This window comes from Pelodiscus sinensis, chromosome 17 (assembly GCF_052426305.1).
Source record: "Pelodiscus sinensis isolate ZL-2025 chromosome 17, ASM5242630v1, whole genome shotgun sequence".
Classification (NCBI taxonomy): domain Eukaryota; kingdom Metazoa; phylum Chordata; order Testudines; family Trionychidae; genus Pelodiscus; species Pelodiscus sinensis.
In genome coordinates this window covers 1,279,766-1,297,148 of record NC_143068.1, presented here as the reverse complement: position 1 = coordinate 1,297,148, position 17,383 = coordinate 1,279,766, and the positions used below count along the sequence as shown (strand labels likewise).

General features: G+C 49.2%; 1 protein-coding gene across 5 annotated transcripts in view; it reads left to right on the top strand.

Annotated features, from left to right (window-relative positions):
* The window catches only part of ZNF341 (zinc finger protein 341), a 36,515-nt gene that overhangs the window by 1,134 nt on the left and 17,998 nt on the right, over window positions 1-17,383 (top strand). For 3 of the 5 annotated variants that reach the window (XR_012896581.2, XM_075901512.2, XM_075901514.2), the window contains exons 2-5: window positions 7,566-7,676; window positions 9,284-9,471; window positions 14,940-15,092; window positions 15,842-16,081. Coding sequence is in view for 4 of the 5 variants with exons in the window: in XM_075901512.2 (XP_075757627.2) it covers window positions 7,566-7,676; window positions 9,284-9,471; window positions 14,940-15,092; window positions 15,842-16,081 (692 nt within the window). In the remaining variant the exon portion in view is untranslated. Of the gene's footprint in view, window positions 1-669; window positions 1,489-7,565; window positions 7,677-9,283; window positions 9,472-14,939; window positions 15,093-15,841; window positions 16,082-17,383 lie in introns of those variants that run through there. The other 2 variants (XM_075901513.2, XM_025184797.3) reach the window with 2 other exon arrangements.

The following is a 17,383-nucleotide window of genomic DNA, read 5'->3' as shown; positions in this document are numbered from 1 at the left end:
GGCCCGGCCGGACCGCGCCCCCTCAGACCCGGCCCGCCCGGAGCCCCCCCCCCCCTCAGACCCGGCCGGAGCGCCCCTCCCACCCAGACCCGGCCCGAGCACCCCCCCCCCTCAGACCCGGCCCGGCCGGAGCCCCCCTCAGACCCGGCCCGGCCGGAGCGCCCCCCCCTCAGACCCGGCCGGAGCGCCCCTCCCACCCAGACCCGGCCCGAGCCCCCCCCCCCTCAGACCCGGCCGGAGCGCCCCCCCCCCTCAGACCCGGCCCGGCCGGAGCCCCCCTCAGACCCGGCCCGGCCGGAGCGCCCCCCCCCTCAGACCCGGCCGGAGCGCCCCTCCCACCCAGACCCGGCCCGAGCACCCCCCCTCAGACCCGGCCCGGCCGTAGCGCCCCCCCCCTCAGACCCGGCCCGAGCACCCCCCTCAGACCCGGCCCGGCCGCAGCGCCCCCCCCCTCAGACCCAGCCCGAGCACCCCCCCTCAGACCCGGCCCGGCCGCAGCGCCCCCCATAGACCCGGCCCGAGCACCCCCTCCTCAGACCCGGCCCGGCCCGAGCGCCCCCCCCTCAGACCCGGCCAGAGCAAATCTCCCCCCCTTTCCCAGAAGGCCCGGCTGGAGCAGCCTCTCCCTCCCCCAGAGACCCCCTCCTACCTGGAGCAACACCCGCCCCCCCCCCCCACAAGAGACCCGGCCTTCACAGGGGACCCCCGCATAGACCCGGTCCTCCCCGAGGAGCAGCAGGAATCCCGGTGGGATTAGCAATAGACTCTCCCCTCAGACCCATGCCTGCCAGGAGGTGCAGCAGCAGCAGCCCCCTCCCATAGACCCTGCCCACCTGGAACAGCACCCTATCTCCCCCCTCCCCCGACCTGGCCCGCCCAGAGTAGTGCTCCCCCCTGGAAACCAGTCCCTGTAGAGAGCTTGCCTGGTGCAGTGCCCACCCCCAGAGAGCCCCCTCCAGAGACTCAGCCTGTCAGTGACCCCTTTCCCCCCTCCAGCCAGACCGAGTTAGCCTGGAGCAATGCCCTTCTGGGAACTCTTACAGAGACCATGCCCAGTTAGAGCAGTGGCCTCCTCTGGGAATTCCCCCTCCCCCCATATCCCTATGTGGGAGAGCGCAGGGCTAGGAAGACCCTTTCTTGCTGTGGGACATCCCAGGGAGATCCTGTTCCTGTATGTCCTAGGGAACCCCTCCCCTGTTTCCAAGTCCCCTGAGGGACCCAGCCTGCACGGCCCAGGGGAGTCGTCCTGCCCCTTCTTCTGATTGACCCAGTACCTTCCTCAGGGAAGTTCTTCTCTCCAATGAGACTTCACCCCACTCTCACTACTAGGGCTCAGGGAGCAGGACATACTCCCTGGAGATGTCCGTCCCCTCTCCCTGCAAGTCAGGAGCCAGTTCCCTTTCAGCTCCTCAATAATAAATGTGGATCTTTTATTCAGCATTCTGTGACACTGGTTCATTCTGAGCTGTAAGTGGCAGCGTGGATCAGGTTCATAATGGAGGGATGGGATAGCTACTAGATTCATGGCCAGAAAGACCATTCTTCTCAGTCCAATGGTTGTCAACCAGGGGTTCATGTATCTCTGGGGGTATGCAGAGATCTTCTGGGGTACATCATCTCATAAATATTTGCTTTGTTTGACAACAAGTTACATAAATAGGGCTAGGAAAGTCAGTGCAAACAAAAATTTCATCCAATGACTTGTTTATACTGTTCTAAGTACTATATACTGAATGTAAGTACAGCACAATATTAATATTCTAATTGATTTATTTTATGAATGTATGGTAAAAATAAGTGTTAGCAATTTTTCTGTAGTAGTGTGCTGCACACTTTGTATTTTTATGTGTGATTTTGTAGGCAAGTAATTTTTAAAGTGAGTATGCAAGTCAAATAACTCAAAGGGATACAGTAGTCCAGAACAGCGGTTCCCAACTGCCGGTTTGTGGCCCGGTTGCTGGTGCTTGAGCTGGCTGTTCCTGGCAGCTCACTCTGGCATCTGTGGTAGCTCAGGAGGCGTAGGAGGAAGTGCTTTCCTCTCTCCTCCCCACTCCACGTGTGGGGAAGGAGGGGGCACGAAGGAGGGAGGTGTGCATGCCACCAATGACTGCTCCCCCGACCTCGCCACCGCTTTTGCTAGTGGTGGCAGGAGAAGGTAGAGTAGGAAGTGCCTCCCCAGAGCTCTGCAGTTCTTTCTCCTCCTCCTGCCCACTCAGCCACTTTTGCAGGTGGCAGCACTGGGGCTGAGGTGGAACAATATATGCCTCTCCAGGGCTCCTGCTCATGCAGCCGCTTTTGCTGGCAGTAGCGCTGGGGCTGAGGCAGTGGAGCAGGAAGCATCTCCCTCCCCCCCATAGTGGCAAACAGACAGGGTCCGCGCTCCCCCTCTACCCATAGAGGTGCAAGATGCTCTTAGGAAGAAGGAGGCACGAAGGAGGAGGGCTGCTGTCCCTGCCCATGTGGCAGTAACGGCCACGCTCCCTGGAGGGGTCAGCCTTGCTCTGATGAGTGTGGGCATGGGGGCAAAGGGATTGTGGGCGAGGGCATGGTAAAGTCACGGGGCAAGAGGGTTTTGGTGTGGACTGTAGGGGTCAGAGGTTAAGGGTCAAAGGACATGGGGCATGGGGGGGGTCAAAGGGTGTTAGACACTGGGGCAAGGGGCTGAGTTGGGCTAGGTGGACTGGTAACATTTTATTTGCATACTTGCATAATTAATGTGGAAATATGCAAATAAAATGTTACTGGTCTGGCAAACGTTTGCCAGTCCATAGCATAATAAAGGTTGGGAACCACTGGCCTAGAACAGTGGCTTTCAACCTTGGGGAAAAGATGTATCTTCACATCCATCAGTGAAGTACTTAGCTCAGGCCACGTCTCCACATGCTGGAGGATTGATGCTCTGGCAATCAATCTTCTGGGTTTTGATTTAGCAGGTTTAAATCAAATGCTGAGGGCACCCCCATCAGCGCTCGTACTGATGGGGAAGTTGATGGGAGCATTTCTCCGGTTGACCTCCTGCTTTGGGATCCCAGAAACTTGGTGCAAAGTATGTCAACTCCAGCTACTTAACTCATGTAGCTGGGGTTGTGCATCTTGCATCCTTTTTTTCTGTCAGTGTAGACCTGGCCTCAGTGCTGGCATTATACACTAGGGCTACGTCTAGACTGGCATGATTTTCCGCAAATGCTTTTAACGGAAAAGTTTTCCGTTAAAAGCATTTTCGGAAAAGAGCATCTAGATTGGCACGGACGCTTTTCAGCAAAAGCACTTTTTCTGGAAAAGCGTCCGTGCCAATCTAGACGCGCTTTTGCGCAAAAAGGCCCCGATCGCCATTTTAGTCATCAGGGTTTTTTTGCGCAAAACAGTACTGTGCTGTCTACACTGGCCCTCTTGCGCAAATGATTTCCGCAAGAGGGCTTTTGCCAGAACGGGAGCAAGAACAGTGTTCCGCAAGAACACTGACGATCTTACATGAGATCGTCAGTGTTCTTGCGGAAATTCAAGCGGCCAGTGTAGACAGCTGGCAAGTTTTTCCGCAAAAGCAGATGATTTTGCGGAAAAACTTGCCAGTCTAGACACAGCCTAGAGCTACGTCTATATTGGCAAGATTTTGCGCAAATACTCTTTAATGCAAGAGTTTTTGTGTTAGAGTATTTGACTAAGAGAGCGTCTACACTGGCATGTGCCTTTGCACAAAAGATGTGCTTTTGCACAAGAGCATCCGTGCCAGTGTAGCTTCTCTCTTGCGCAAGAAATCTTTGATGGCCATTTATAAACATCGGGCTTTCTTGCACAAGAAATTGATGTTTCCTGTCTACATTGGCCTCTTCCACAAGAACAGTTGCACAAGAGGGCTTATCCCTGAGCGGGAGCGTCAGAGTATTTGCGCAAGAAGCACTGATTTTATGCATTAGAACGTCAGTGTTCTTGCACAAGTACTCGCGGCCAGTGTAGACAGGTGTCAAGATTTTGCGCAAAAGCAACTGCAATGTAGACATAGCCTAAGTTTGTGTCTACACTGCGGGCTTCTTGTGCAAGAACATCCTAAGATATTTATGTGCCAGATGTGCTTAAAGATTCATCTGTCCCTTCATGTTTCAACTATGATGTGTCCATGCTGATGATGGGTTTGGCTTGATAACAATCCAAAGCAGTGTGGACTAACACATGTTCATTTTCATCATCTGAGTCAGATGCTACCAACAGAGGCTGAAGATGATGTGGGTTCTATAGTTTCCATATTGGAATGTTGCTCTTTTAAGACTTCTGAAAGCATGATTCATACCTGATTCCTCTCAGATTTTGCAATACCTGTTACAAAAGTGCCATGCAAACAGCTGTTCTCACTTTCAGGTGACATTGCAAATAAAGAATGAGTAGCGTTATCTCCCATATACGTAAATAAACTTGTTTGTCGTATTGATTGGCTGAACATGAAGTAGGACTGAGTGGACTTCCAAGTGCTAAAATTTTACATTGTTTTGAGTGCAGTTATGTAACAAAATTTAAATTTGTAAATTTAATTTTCATGATAAAGAGATTGCAGTACAGTATTTATATGAAGTGAATTGAAAAATACTATTATAATTTTTATAGAGCAAATATTTGTAATAAAAATATAAACTTAGTACAGTGCTGTGTTGTAATTGAAAATGTAGAAAAACAAATAATAAATTTGAATTGGTAGTCTATCATTTAACAGTACAATTAACATGGCAATTAATCACAACTTAATCATACTTTTAAAAACTGAGTTCATCATGTGAGTTAATGGCAATTAATCGACAGCCCTGTTAAAAATGTAGCCTGGCCCCCTTCACATGCTGAGTTTGGCACTCCTGGCATTATTATGCTATAGCCACTGTATTTTGGATGTCCCTAATTTGGGAACACTTGCGGCATGGACCCTGGCAAGCAGAGTCAGAAGTGGCTCTGCACACTGCCATACCCCTTCCCCTCCTGCTGGGGAATAGCAGAGCAGCAACACGCTTTGCTAGAGGCTTGCCCTGCTGTCCCATAGTGGCAGGGGGCAGTGCTTGGGAGTGGTGGGGGATGTGGAGCACCAGGTAAGAACTCTATCCCCATTCCCCTCATTCTCTCCCTGGCCAGACAAAAGCTTTAATCTGGCAAACCTTGTTTCCCAGGGTTGCTGGGTTAAAGAGGTTTGACTGTATTAACACAAATTGGTTCTTTTTAATTCTTGAGCTTCAGTAATTTAAAGTTTTAATTATTACCATAAACTATTAAAATAGCATGCTAGGTATCACATTCTCTCCTCACTATTCCTGCTGCTTGCTTGTTTCCATTTGGACATTACAATAAATTTGTCAGTTTCATTTTCTGGATCTGATGCAGGAGTCTGCAGTGATTCCCTTGAAAATACTGCAGGGGAGCAATTGTAAATATATGTGTGTATTTTAAAATAACAGTTTCTCTTGAAATTAAAAAAACAAATAAACAAAATCAAAACAAAATATGCATGTTCCTGCAGTATTCAGTATGGAAAGGAGCGCAGGCTCCTAGGTTGTGGGGCATGCCTTGAATCCATGACCCATCTGCAGGATGGTCATGGACCCGTAGTGGTCCATGGACCACACACTTTGAGAACCACTGCTCTAGAGTATTCCAGAATCAGTCCATGTAAAGGAGCATGATTTGTATAACAGCTGCTCTTCTCTCCCTTCCCTGGGGCTGCAGAACCATGTATTCTCACAGTCTTTCCTCCTATGTGCATCTGATGTAGAAGGGGAGAAGACAGCATCTGGCACTGATAAGAGGTGCATCTGGCATGATTTACAGATATGCTCCTGTCTGGGGAGTGAGGAAGGGAAAGGCTCTCCACCTACCCTTCTCACCATTATTCATAAGGATACTTCTGATTCTGAAGTAAATTGCTCAGCCTCCAGCTGTGCTGTTTGCCCAGCAGGTGTAGAAGATTCTTCACCCTGCATCCCGCCTAGATACACAGCAACAGCCCTTGGATTCTGGGGGGATTCTGTGCCACTCCCTACAAGCTGGTTTCTTAAAGTAGGAAATGGGGGAAGAGAAGCCATGTCTCGTTGTACACACAGAATCATGGAAGAACTTCCAGGGACTCCTATCTGCTTCCTGATGTGATGAGTAAAACAGCATGCCTCAAAACCAGATTCTGGGGCAAGGGGCTGGAGCTAGGTGATCTCATCTCCTATTTAACAGTTAAAATAATTGTTTAGAAAAAACATCCCCATGCTCCCATTTGGGGCAAGTATTAGAGGTGTTGTTGTAGTGCTATGGAATGTGATGGGTCCTTTACAGAAACAAGTAAAGAAACAGCCCCTGCTCGCCAGAGCTTACAATATAAGTTCCTAATCCTGCAATTTGGTGATTGAAACTATATGACTACGTCTATGAAAACTCTTCCACAAGAGAGCGTCTACACTGGCATGTGCCTTTGCGCAAGAGATGTGCTTTTGCTCAAGAGCATCCTTGCCAGTGTAGACACTCTCTTGCGCAAGAAAGCTTTGATGACCATTTTAACCATAGGGCTTTCTTGCGCAAGAAATTCATGTTGCCTGTCTACACTGGCCCCTTGCGCAAGAACAGTTGTGCAAAAGGGCTTATTCCTGAGTGGGAGCATCATAGTTCTTGTGCAAGAAGCCCTGATTTCATACATTAGAACATCAGTGTTCTTGCGCAAGAACTCGCAGCCAATGTAGACAGGCAGCAAGTTTTTGCGCAAAAGGATCGTGCCAATGTAGACACAGCCTGTGAGTAAGGCCATTGATGCTAATAGAGCTACCCACATGCGTAACTATGTCAGTAAATGTGTGTGGGATTGAGAACCAGATGAGTTCAGAGTGCTCAGATAAGACACAACAAAGCAAGGTTAATAAACAAAAGGCAAGGATGTGGAGAAATCAGATGGATTACTGGCAGACTGATCAGGTTACTCAGTTAAGGTATAAGCAGTGTTACTTAGTGGTTCTGTTACTTGAGTATATTTTCACTAGCTTCATATGGGTGATGCAGGAGCAGTGAGTTCTTAGTAAGGATGTAAAAAGTAATTGCAAAAGTTAACTGTAACCTCTAACAAGCATAGCAATTACATGGTTAGACATATTGCGGGCTCATTAGTATAAAACTTTATATATAAGCTTTATACTACAGAGCCTGCAGCGAATCAGTCTACCCAGGAGAAGGACTGGTAGCCCCTGTTGGCACTGCTCTCAGAGTAAAGTTGTACTGCAGTAGAGTAAAACCCTTGCATGCAGGAGGAAAGCAGACTCCTTCTCGGTGATAATTCCTTATGTCTTTGCAACCATTCCCAGAGTGGTTTAGATTCCTTGTGAAAGGGGTGAAGAAACTGCCCCAAAGGGGTGATTTTTAAACTATTAATCTCTCTGTATCATCTTTATTCATCAAAGCATGACAAATTCAAACTGCAGTGTTCCTTAAATTACTGTAGGATACATCTGGATAGTGGAGAGTGAAGTTTCAGAGTTAGTTCTCCTTCTGGAGAGCCTGCTAGGATGCTTTAAGGTAGGGGTATGCTTGCCTGTTAATTCTGGCTTCTGTCTCCCTTTCAGGAATGGATAATCAGACAGTGCTGGCTGTTCAGTCCCTGCTGGATGGCCAAGGGGCGGTTACAGATCCATCTGCTCAAAACGTCAACACCTCGGCCAACATCCAGCCCATGGGTGAGCCCCTCTTTCATTGCATGTGTAAGCAGAAAGAGACTCTTGCAGACTGGCACCCCCTGTCTGAGTGACGTCAGAAATGATTTGGCAGAACAGTTGTCTGTTGGGGGAGAGTCACTGCTGTGTGTTAATTCCACAGGGCCCTTGGCATGTTTAGCTAAACAAGGCAGAATGTAAGGGGAGAAAGGGATGCCCTGTGTGCCACCTGTCACAGACTTGGTCTAGTTGTCCGGGGGAAGAGAGGGTGAGTTGTGGTTGGTCTCAGAAACGGGTCCATGCCATGCACTTTGGTAAAGACATGAAGGTGGGGGAGGGCACTTTTTGGATGGTACAAATGAAATGCCCATTGCTGCAGCAAGGGTCACTCAGTTATTTGAGTGAGCATATCATTTAGGTGAGCAGCTCATAGTAATTGCTGGCTTAGATTCTTACGAAACTCTGGCTTTTCGCTTCAGCCCTTTATCGGCAATACACGTCTCTAGAGCTACCCTCTCCAGAACTGGAAGCCATAGGCCAGCCAGTGTTTCATCAGGGCTCACTTGGGCAATGCAGAATTGTTGTGTGACCTTTCCCCCAATGCGCACAAGTGAACGCTTGGTAATCGATCTCTCCCTTCTCCAAGCATTACAGCTCATTGTTCTGTCTAAAGCCGCGGTTCCCAAACTTTTTGGCAGCACGCCCTCCTTTTTGATTTTTGAGAAACCCTCATGCCCCCCCACCCTAGCATAAAACCTTGTTGAGTAAAAAAAAAAGGAACTGACCAGGGTCAAAAAACAAATAACAGCAAAACTTAAGGGGGGATTGACCGGCCGGGGGCGGGGGAGGGAAAGGGAAAGGGGGAGGGGAACTGTGTGCCTTGTGCCCTCCCTGGAATTTCTTCACCTGCCCCCCAGTTTGCGAACCCATGGCCTAAAGGCTGAAGCCAGACTGATCCATGTGAGCCTGATGTACTCAAATGGAAGGAGCTAGGGGAATGCAAAGTTTAGTTAGTTATTTCTCATCCTCAGTAAGACTTTCCATAGCTAAAGCTCAGCTGACAAAATAGCTGCACAAGGCAGAACAATGCAGTTCACTCTCCTAACTCTGACAGCTCTGCAGGGCTAACAGCAGGAAGGCTCCCTTTGTACTGTCCCCTTTGTGACCCGAAGGCTATGTCTACACTCACGGCTTCTTGCGCGAGTAATATGCAAATGAGGCTAAGTGTGGAATATTGCCGAGCCTCATTTGCATACCTAATGAGCCACCATTTTTTTCAGAAGAGGCTCTTGCGCAAGAAGGAGTGTCTACACTGCCCCTTCTTGCGCAAGAAAAACCCTCTTGCGTAATGCCGTTCTTCCTGAAAAGTAATAGGTGTAACGGCATGCGCAAGAGGGTTTTTCGCGCGCAAGAAGGAGCAGTGTAGACACTCCTTCTTGCGCAAGAGCCTCTTCTGAAAAAAATGGTGGCTCATTAGGTACGCTAATGAGGCTCGGCGATATTCTACGCTTAGCCTCATTTGCATATTACTCCGGCAAGAAGCCGCGAGTGTAAACATAGCCTAACTGTAGCTGAAGGTCACTCCGTTGTTGGAGGAGGAAGAGCAATGATCCATGCCCTTCTGATTGCAGATGATGAGGATGTGTTCCTGTGTGGGAAGTGTAAGAAGCAGTTCAACTCGCTGCCAGCGTTCATGACCCACAAGAGGGAGCAATGCCAGGGAAACACCCCTTCGCTGGCCACTGTCTCATTGGCTACCAACAGTGTGTACACTCCATCCATCACGTCTGTGCAGCAGGCTCCGAGTGCCAGTCGACAGGTAGCTATACAGCATGCGTGGGGGTCTCTGACTTTGGAGGGCAAGAAAGGTGTCTGCTCTTGAGCAGCGGTTCAATAAAGAGTTTGATCTCTTATTATGGAATCACAGAAAGATAGAGCTGGAAGGTTCCTTGAGAGGTCACCAAGAGCTGCTCCTTTCTAGTCCCTACTTACACTAAGGCAGGACCAAGAAAAGCTCTTCTGAAAAGCCTCCAGCAATGGGGATTTCACAGCTTCCTTTGGAAACCTATTCCAGAGCTTCATTACCTGTACAGTTAAATTGATTTTCCTGTTATCTAACTTAAAATTGCCTTGCTGCAGATTAAATCAATTATTCTTGTCCAGCCTTTAGTGCACACAGAAGACAATTGCTCATACAGGTTGTACCTCCCTTAACCGGAACTCTCTGGTCTGGCAACACCCATGATCCGCCATGGATGTTCCTGGACCACAGAGGCCATATATAAGGAGGTTGGGCCATGGGGTAGGAGCAGTGGGGGATGTGGCAACTCAGCCAGCATTCTGGTGTTGGGAGGGCGGAGTGCAGTGGGGCGGGCGACGCAGGAGGAAGTTCTGGCCCCCATGGCTGGGCTGTAGCAAGGGGCCGGCAGCAGCAGTCACAGAGCTCTGGCCAGCAGCCGCAGCTGTTGAGCTTTGGCCAGAAGTTGCAGCCGTGGAATTCCAGTCCTAGCCATGGCATTCTGACATCAGTGGCAGCCACGGAGCTCCAGCCTAGGCAGGCACCAGTGGCGCTGGGCTGGAGCTCTTGCCAGGGGCAGCACGGGCCATGATGGAAGGGACCTCCACAGGTCCGCAAATCCCCTCGTTTGGGATCAGTCAGGTCCCGAGGGTGCTGGACGAGGGAAGTCCAACCTGTAGTTCTTTTATAACAGCACTTAATGTTTTCGAAGACTGTTATCATCTGGTACCTCCTTCATTTTCCTTCTTCAAGATTTAACACCCTCACTTTTTTTAACCTTTTCTCATAGGTCAGGTTTTCTAAACCTTTTATTGGTCTTGTTGCTCTCCTCTTGGCTCTCTCCAATTTGCCCATGCCTTTCCTAAAATGTGGCACCCAGAATTGGACACAGTACTCTCCAGCTAAGATCTTAGCAGAACCAAGTACAGCTGGATAGTTACTATTTATGTCTTATATTCCCCAGAATGTTGTTAGCCTTTTTAGCAACTTCATCATATTATTGACTCATACTGAATGTGTGAACCACTAAACCTGCCAGATCCTTTCAGCATTATGACCACCTTGACAGTTACATCCCATTTTGTAGCTGTGCATTTGATTTTTCCTACTTAAGAAATAGTTTGCTGTGTCTTTATTGAATTTCATTTAATTGATTTCAGACCAATGTTTAATTTATCTGCTCCTTTTGAATTCTTATCCTGTCCGCAACAGTAAATGCCACACTTTGCATCTAGGTTCATCTACAGATGTTATAAGCATACTTTCCACTCCACAATCCTGTCAGTAATGAAAATATTGAATAGGGTCAGACCGAAGGTTGACCCCCTGTGGGGACCCCAACAGATATGTCCTACAAGTTTGACAGTGAATCACCTGCTTTTTTAGCCAGTTTTCACTCACTTTATAAATTCATCTAGATCGTATTTCCCTAATTTGCTTCTGCGAATGTCATGTAGAGCTGTGTCAAAATCCTTACCAGAATCAAGATATAGAATGTTGTCTGCTTCCCCCCAGCCACTTGGCCAGTAACCCTGTCAAGGCAGGTAATTACATTGGTTGGAAGGATTTGTTCTTGAGTGCTGGCTCTTCTTTATAACCTTTTTTTCCTGTAGGTGCTTACCAATGGAATGTTTAGTCATTTTTTCCTCCATCTTCCCTGATATTGAAGTTAGGCCAACTGGTTTATGATTCCCCAGGACCTTTTGGCCTCCCTTTTCAAATATGGGTACTATGTTTGTGCTTTTACGGGCCTCTGGGACCTCACCCATCCTCCTGGAATACTCAAAGACCATTGCTAGTAGTTCTGAGATTACTTTTGCTAGTTACTTAAGCACCCTAGAATGAATTTCCTCAGGCTCTGCTGCCTGGATCACATCTAATTTATCAAAATATTCTTTAAATTGTTGATTCCCTCTTTTGGTTCATGTTCCTTTCCCCTTGTTGGTATTAATTATGTGGCATATGTGGTCACCGTTAACCTTTTTAGTGAAAACAGGCAAAATAACCATTGAACACCTCAGTCATCTTGACCTCATCAGTTATTAGCTCTTCTTCCCCCTGAGTAGAGGATGTTCCCTTGCCTTCATTTTCTCCTTGCCCCTAATATAGTTAAAAAACCTCTTATTCCCTTTTATGTCCTTTGTTAGGTGTAACTCATTTTGTGCCTTAGCCTTTCTGATTTTTCCCCATACAGTGAAACCTTTGTTATCCAGCACTCTGTTAACCAGAAAGCTTTGTTAACCGGCATTGCCCCTGGCCACAATACTGTCACATCTTCAGGCGCACAGGCTTGGTTTGGTTCACCATGATTGGCTTAACAATTTTTTATTTAAGAAATACTAATCATCTTTAACTCAAAATAGAAATGTGAGACCAACTGCCTCATGCTACAAAACTATCAATATTAAAAACTTGAGTTTTACTATTATCGTCCATTGGTTTTTCCTAGATTGATGGGTGTGACTGACCGGGCCGTGTCTGGGCACAGCTTAGGGCGTCCGCTCAGGGCGAATTGCTCAAATCCGGGGCTCTTTACAGTCCCCCTGACTGGCGACCTCTCCAAACAGGCCACAAACCAGTCCCACAGAGCGCTTCAGCAGCCTGCCTGAAGCCTCCCGAGCAAAACCCCTTCGACACCCCAGCAATATCCGTGCCCCAGATGGCCCCGGGCCTATACACAGGTGGGGGGTCCTACCACCCAATCCCACCTACCCCGAACAAGTTCTGTCCGGTTCCAAGAAACCAGCCACAGATCCCTGGTCAATTTACCCTCTGGATCTTACCACAAATCACGCTGGGCCAATCCTTTAGAATCTAAATCTAAAGGTTTATATTACAGGAAAGAAAAGCATGAGAGTAAGGTTATTAAAGTACAGTACGTTACATGCACCGAATCTCCCAGTTCTCGATGCAGGCTCTAGCAGAGATGTTGCAGCTGCTGGTTAAAAGTCCTTATTGCACATCCTACGATCAGGATGGGTTCACAGGTCTTCCGGGCTCTTCAATCCCTGCAGTGCTGCCTCTGGGATGAAGTGCTGAGCTGAGAACAAAATGGCATCGACCACATGGCCTCTTTATACTCCTTCCTGGCCTCTTCCAGTATGCAGCAAGTCACCTGGTCAGGTTTCCTGCTGGCTGCCCTCAGGTGACAAATCCCATTCTTTGGGTGTGTCCATAGCCTATTGAGAGTCATTGTTCCACAGGGCTTTGCTACTCAGCCTGTCCATAGCCATGCTTAACCACATTCACAGAAATATTCAGCTTCCACACAGATTACAGATCTACACACACAGACATTATATATTCACATAAACAGTGTACACAGGATCAGAAAACAACAAGCTCCCATTCAATACCCCACATGGCTCCCTTTCATACAGATTTCTGGGGCCAACACCCCCACCTAGGGGTGCAGCAGCGATCTGGCTGCTTCCCTCCAATTTGGTAATGTGACAATGGGGCCCTCAGATAACTGGAATTTTTAGATAACCAGAATGCCCTAATCCCTGAGCATGCTGGATAACACAGGTTTTACTGTATATGCCTCTGCTATTCTTTTGTTCCCCTCAGTTCATCCATGTGTCCACTTGTTCTAGGATTCCTTTTATGAATGTTGGTTCTAGCTGGATATTGTGGGTTTGTTCAGCCTGCCTGCTCCTACACAATAAGCTGCTGCTTTCTGCACATGGTGGTGGGAGCAAGCCTCACTCCCACCATCTGGCTCCCATACATGGTGAGAAGGGTGCTGGATCCTCATTTCTGGATCTGCTCCTGGTTCCTTCAGCTCCCAGGTTTCACACACAGCCCTGCTGTGTCCTGTCTGGGGAGAAGATCCTTGCTGGAATTAAACAAACAGAATCTTCCCCCTCCCCAGAACCTTCCATAAGCAAGAATTGCATCCATGCAGCTATTCTCCTGTGTCCGCTGATCCACTCAGCACACTTCCTGTGCTTCAAATCAACCAAACAGATGGAACTCTACAGTAATTTAAAAAGTGTTTGCCTCTTAAAGTGAATGTAGTACTTTGGAAAGCCTCCTCTGACTTTGGAGGCATCAGTCCTCCCTTTAACCACAGAACTGGGACAGTGTGAGCACAATCTTCCCCCATGCTGTCACTCCCTGTGTATCCCAACTGTGACCTGAGGGGAATAACTCTAGGGGTGAGAAGGAAGTACTGTCTTCCTGGCCATCTGCTCTCTGGCCTTTCTGAATTCTCCACATCACCTACTTACACCATTCAGCAAATGTGCTTTGAATTGTAAACCAGTAGCCAGCTCCCTATCTCATCTCCAGTCGTGTGAGCCTCTTCCAGGGTTGCTTCATCCATAGAATCTATGATACCACTGGGATCATCTAGTGTGGCTCCTGTTCAGCACAGGCCAGAGACCTGCCCCAAAATAATTATTTTTGAAGTAGAACTTTGGAAGGCCTAGCCCTTGCTTTTGTGAAAAGTGCCAGTGTGGTTCCTGTTTGTTACAGGATGGTGGGATAGATTCAGAGGTGAAGGTACAAATAGTAGTGTCCAATTGACCGAAGAGAACCAGAGATAGCAGACTCGGGTTAGCAAAGAGCACACCCTTGTTGTGTTTCTGGCCCTTTCAGAGATTTGTCCTGTCCATTGGCCAAACGTACTTTTCTTGTTGTAGCATTGAGCCATGCGCTGGTCTCCTCGGGAATTAGCTCATTAGCATTGGCGCACCCCCTGTTGACCCGTGTCTGAGTTGCTGCAGGCCCCGAGTCCCTCCCGGATCACTGTGCCCTTCCCTGCAATACTGTCCTGTGGCAGTGCCCCTGCACTTTGGGGTCCTCCCCTCCCAGGGACTCCAAAATCCCCTATGCCCATCCTGCCTCAGTGTCTCCCCCCGCCAGTCTTCATCTAGCCCCTACCCCAGGGACAAACTGCAGTCTGAAATGGCCAATCCTCATTGGCAAGGGGGTGGATCTGTTGCCTTCTGCTGCCCTGGCTGCCTCCCTAGTACCCTCAGGACTTGAGAGCAAGGCCTCAGCCTGGGAGTTTGGCTGGCCAGAGCTCCCCAGCTCTGCCTGCCTTTCCTTAGTACTTCTCTGTTTCAAGTACCCGCTCTAGGCGTACCAGCAGCCAGGTCCTTCCTGCTCCACAGCTGGAGCAGGAGTGTTTGCTCCCCATCTCTCGAGGAGCCTCTATTTATACCTGGGCCTTAATTGGCTGCTAAATGCCGCAGCTGCTTCCCCAGCCCTCTCCTATTGCCAGTGCTGGTCACAAGCCTCAACACTGTTTTTTCTTCTTTCAGCAAATTTCCACGTACATCACGGTTCCCCCATCTCCGCTGATCCAGACGCTTGTGCAGGGGAATATCTTAGTCAGCGATGAGGTGCTGATGTCAGCCATGTCTGCTTTCACGTCCTTGGACCAACCAATGCCCACGGTGCAGCCTTCTGTGCAGGTAAGGGGAATGCGCTTTCCAAGCAAACTGAGTCCCCAGGGGGCAGAGTGAGCCAAGAGTTCTGGCTGCACAATTCAGAGAGCTGCTTTGATGCTGGTGTGTGGGCACCTTCTCCAAACTAACAGCAGAGCTCAGGTGCGGGGAGGAGTGATGAGCCTACATCAGGATCTGCTCACTCACACCGCCTTTCACAGCAGGTTGTGCTGAGCTTCATAGTGCGATCCTCCCTGCTTCTTTCTTGTGCGCTGTGATTCCTCATGATATAATGTGTAACCACCAGGGACCATGTAGCGAGCAGGGAAATCAGCGGGACACCTCTCTCAGAGCTGTTGTTTAATGCTGTCTGCAGACTTGGGCAATTGTCTCTGCACTCATTAACCTCTCTTTAGTCTAAGGATTTTCCTCTTACCCAAGGCTACAAAGAAAAGAAGCAAATGCTTGAATTCTAGAGCACATGAGGACTATTGACTAGGAAACGTGGCAGTACAGTGAGCTGTTGCATACCCACTCAGTCTGATCCCTGCATGGTATATAGTGGTTCGATTGCTCATTCCTTCCTTAGAGACTAGATACTGTATTTAGTAAGGTGCCCACATCTGTTTAAAAAGTGCATTGTGCCCAGAGTTTGCTTTGCTTATCTGACAATGAAGTATAAATGTCATGAGTGAGGCTTCTGCAGCTCCATCTGGAGGTTGCTGGACCTGTGTTGTGTTTTTAGTGTCTTTTCTGTCTCTTGTTCCGGTTTTCAGAGCAGCCTGAGTATGCACACTGGAGCTGGGTACCTTTCCCAGCCCCCACCCCCACCGCCGCCTCCTCCACCTCCCCCACCTCAGCCTCCCCCTCCTCCCGCCCAGAGCTTGGGAGCACCAGGACAGCCCAGCACCGGCGGTAGCCGGGTGGTGGAAGTGTACAGCACACCTGCTCCCATAGCAGGAAATGGAACCGTGGAGATACAGACGCTGGGAATGCAGCCCTATCCGCCCATAGAGGTAAAGCAATGTCCCTGGCCTTGTTCTGCAACCATGGCCAGAGGTTGTTCCTCAGATGCTGCTCTGCCTTCAGACCGGTACATGACACTTAAGCCTCCTGCAAGCCCATTTCACAAGCTGTGGAGAAGATGCTTCTTGTGAGTCAGCTGGCTTAGAAATGCAGTTTGTCATAGTGTCAGGGAAAGATGTGTTACCTTGTCTTGCAATCAGCGAGTATTTCCTCTGTGGGAAGTAATGATAGGAAAATGTCAACAAGCTGAAGAGAATGAGGAGAAAGTGAGAAAGGAGTAAGGGGCTGGAGAGATTGATTTATGAGGAGAGATTAAAAGAGCTAAACACATGTCGATGTGATTAAGGGGTGGGGGAATTTCCTACAACTGCCTGTGAGAACTGGAAGAGATACAAGCAGGGAAGGCAGAGATGTCACAAAGGGATCGTGTTAAGAGTAGTGGGCTGAAACTTAGCATAGGAAAGCTAGTCTGAAGATCAGAAAAAAATACCCTAATGTAGGGATTCATCAGGCAGCTAAGTAGTCTGTCAGGGGAGATGGTCGCAGCCATGTTACTTGGGACCTTGAAATGGAACTGTAGCGTATGTGATAGGAGAGGACACACCAGACTTCTCTAGATGCCCTTTTCAGTTGGTGTGGAGTTGAGTTATCGATGTTCAAGTTGTACCTCCAAAATCTGGGACTCTCTAGTTAGGCAAGATCTGTGGTCCAGCAGGACCACGGATGCTCCTGGAGCCTAAGGGCAGGAGAGCCAACCAGGCAGGATGTAAAAGTGGGCAGCCTGGCTGGGGGCAGTGCAGGACTGGTTGTGCGGGCCAGGGCCGGAGCCCCATAGCTTCCCCCCTGGCTGTGTGGGGTCAGGGCTGGAGCCCCACGGCTTCCCCTGGCTGCATGGGGCTAGTCTGGGGCTGCGCGGGGCCAGGGTTGGATCCTCAGCTCCATGGCTGCTCCCAGCTGCACAGGAATTGGAGCCCTGTGGCAGGAGCTGTAGCCTGTGTAGCCCAGGGAGCCAGCAGTAGCTGGGCAAGCAGCCCAGCCAGGTTGGGGTGGGGGCAAGGTGAGGCAGAGTTGCCTGCTGGGGCAGTCTGCCAGCAGCAGGTGACTGGCGTGGGGGCCGGTGGCAGGAGACCTCCTCTTGTCCGGCTGATTCTCTTGTTCGGGACTGGACAGGTCCTGATGATGCCGGACCAGAGAGGTCCAACCTGTATATGGGTTGACATCACTTTTGCAGGGCACGTTTTAGAAAAGGTTTCAAACTGTGTTACAACACACTGATGACTCGGTCTGCTTTA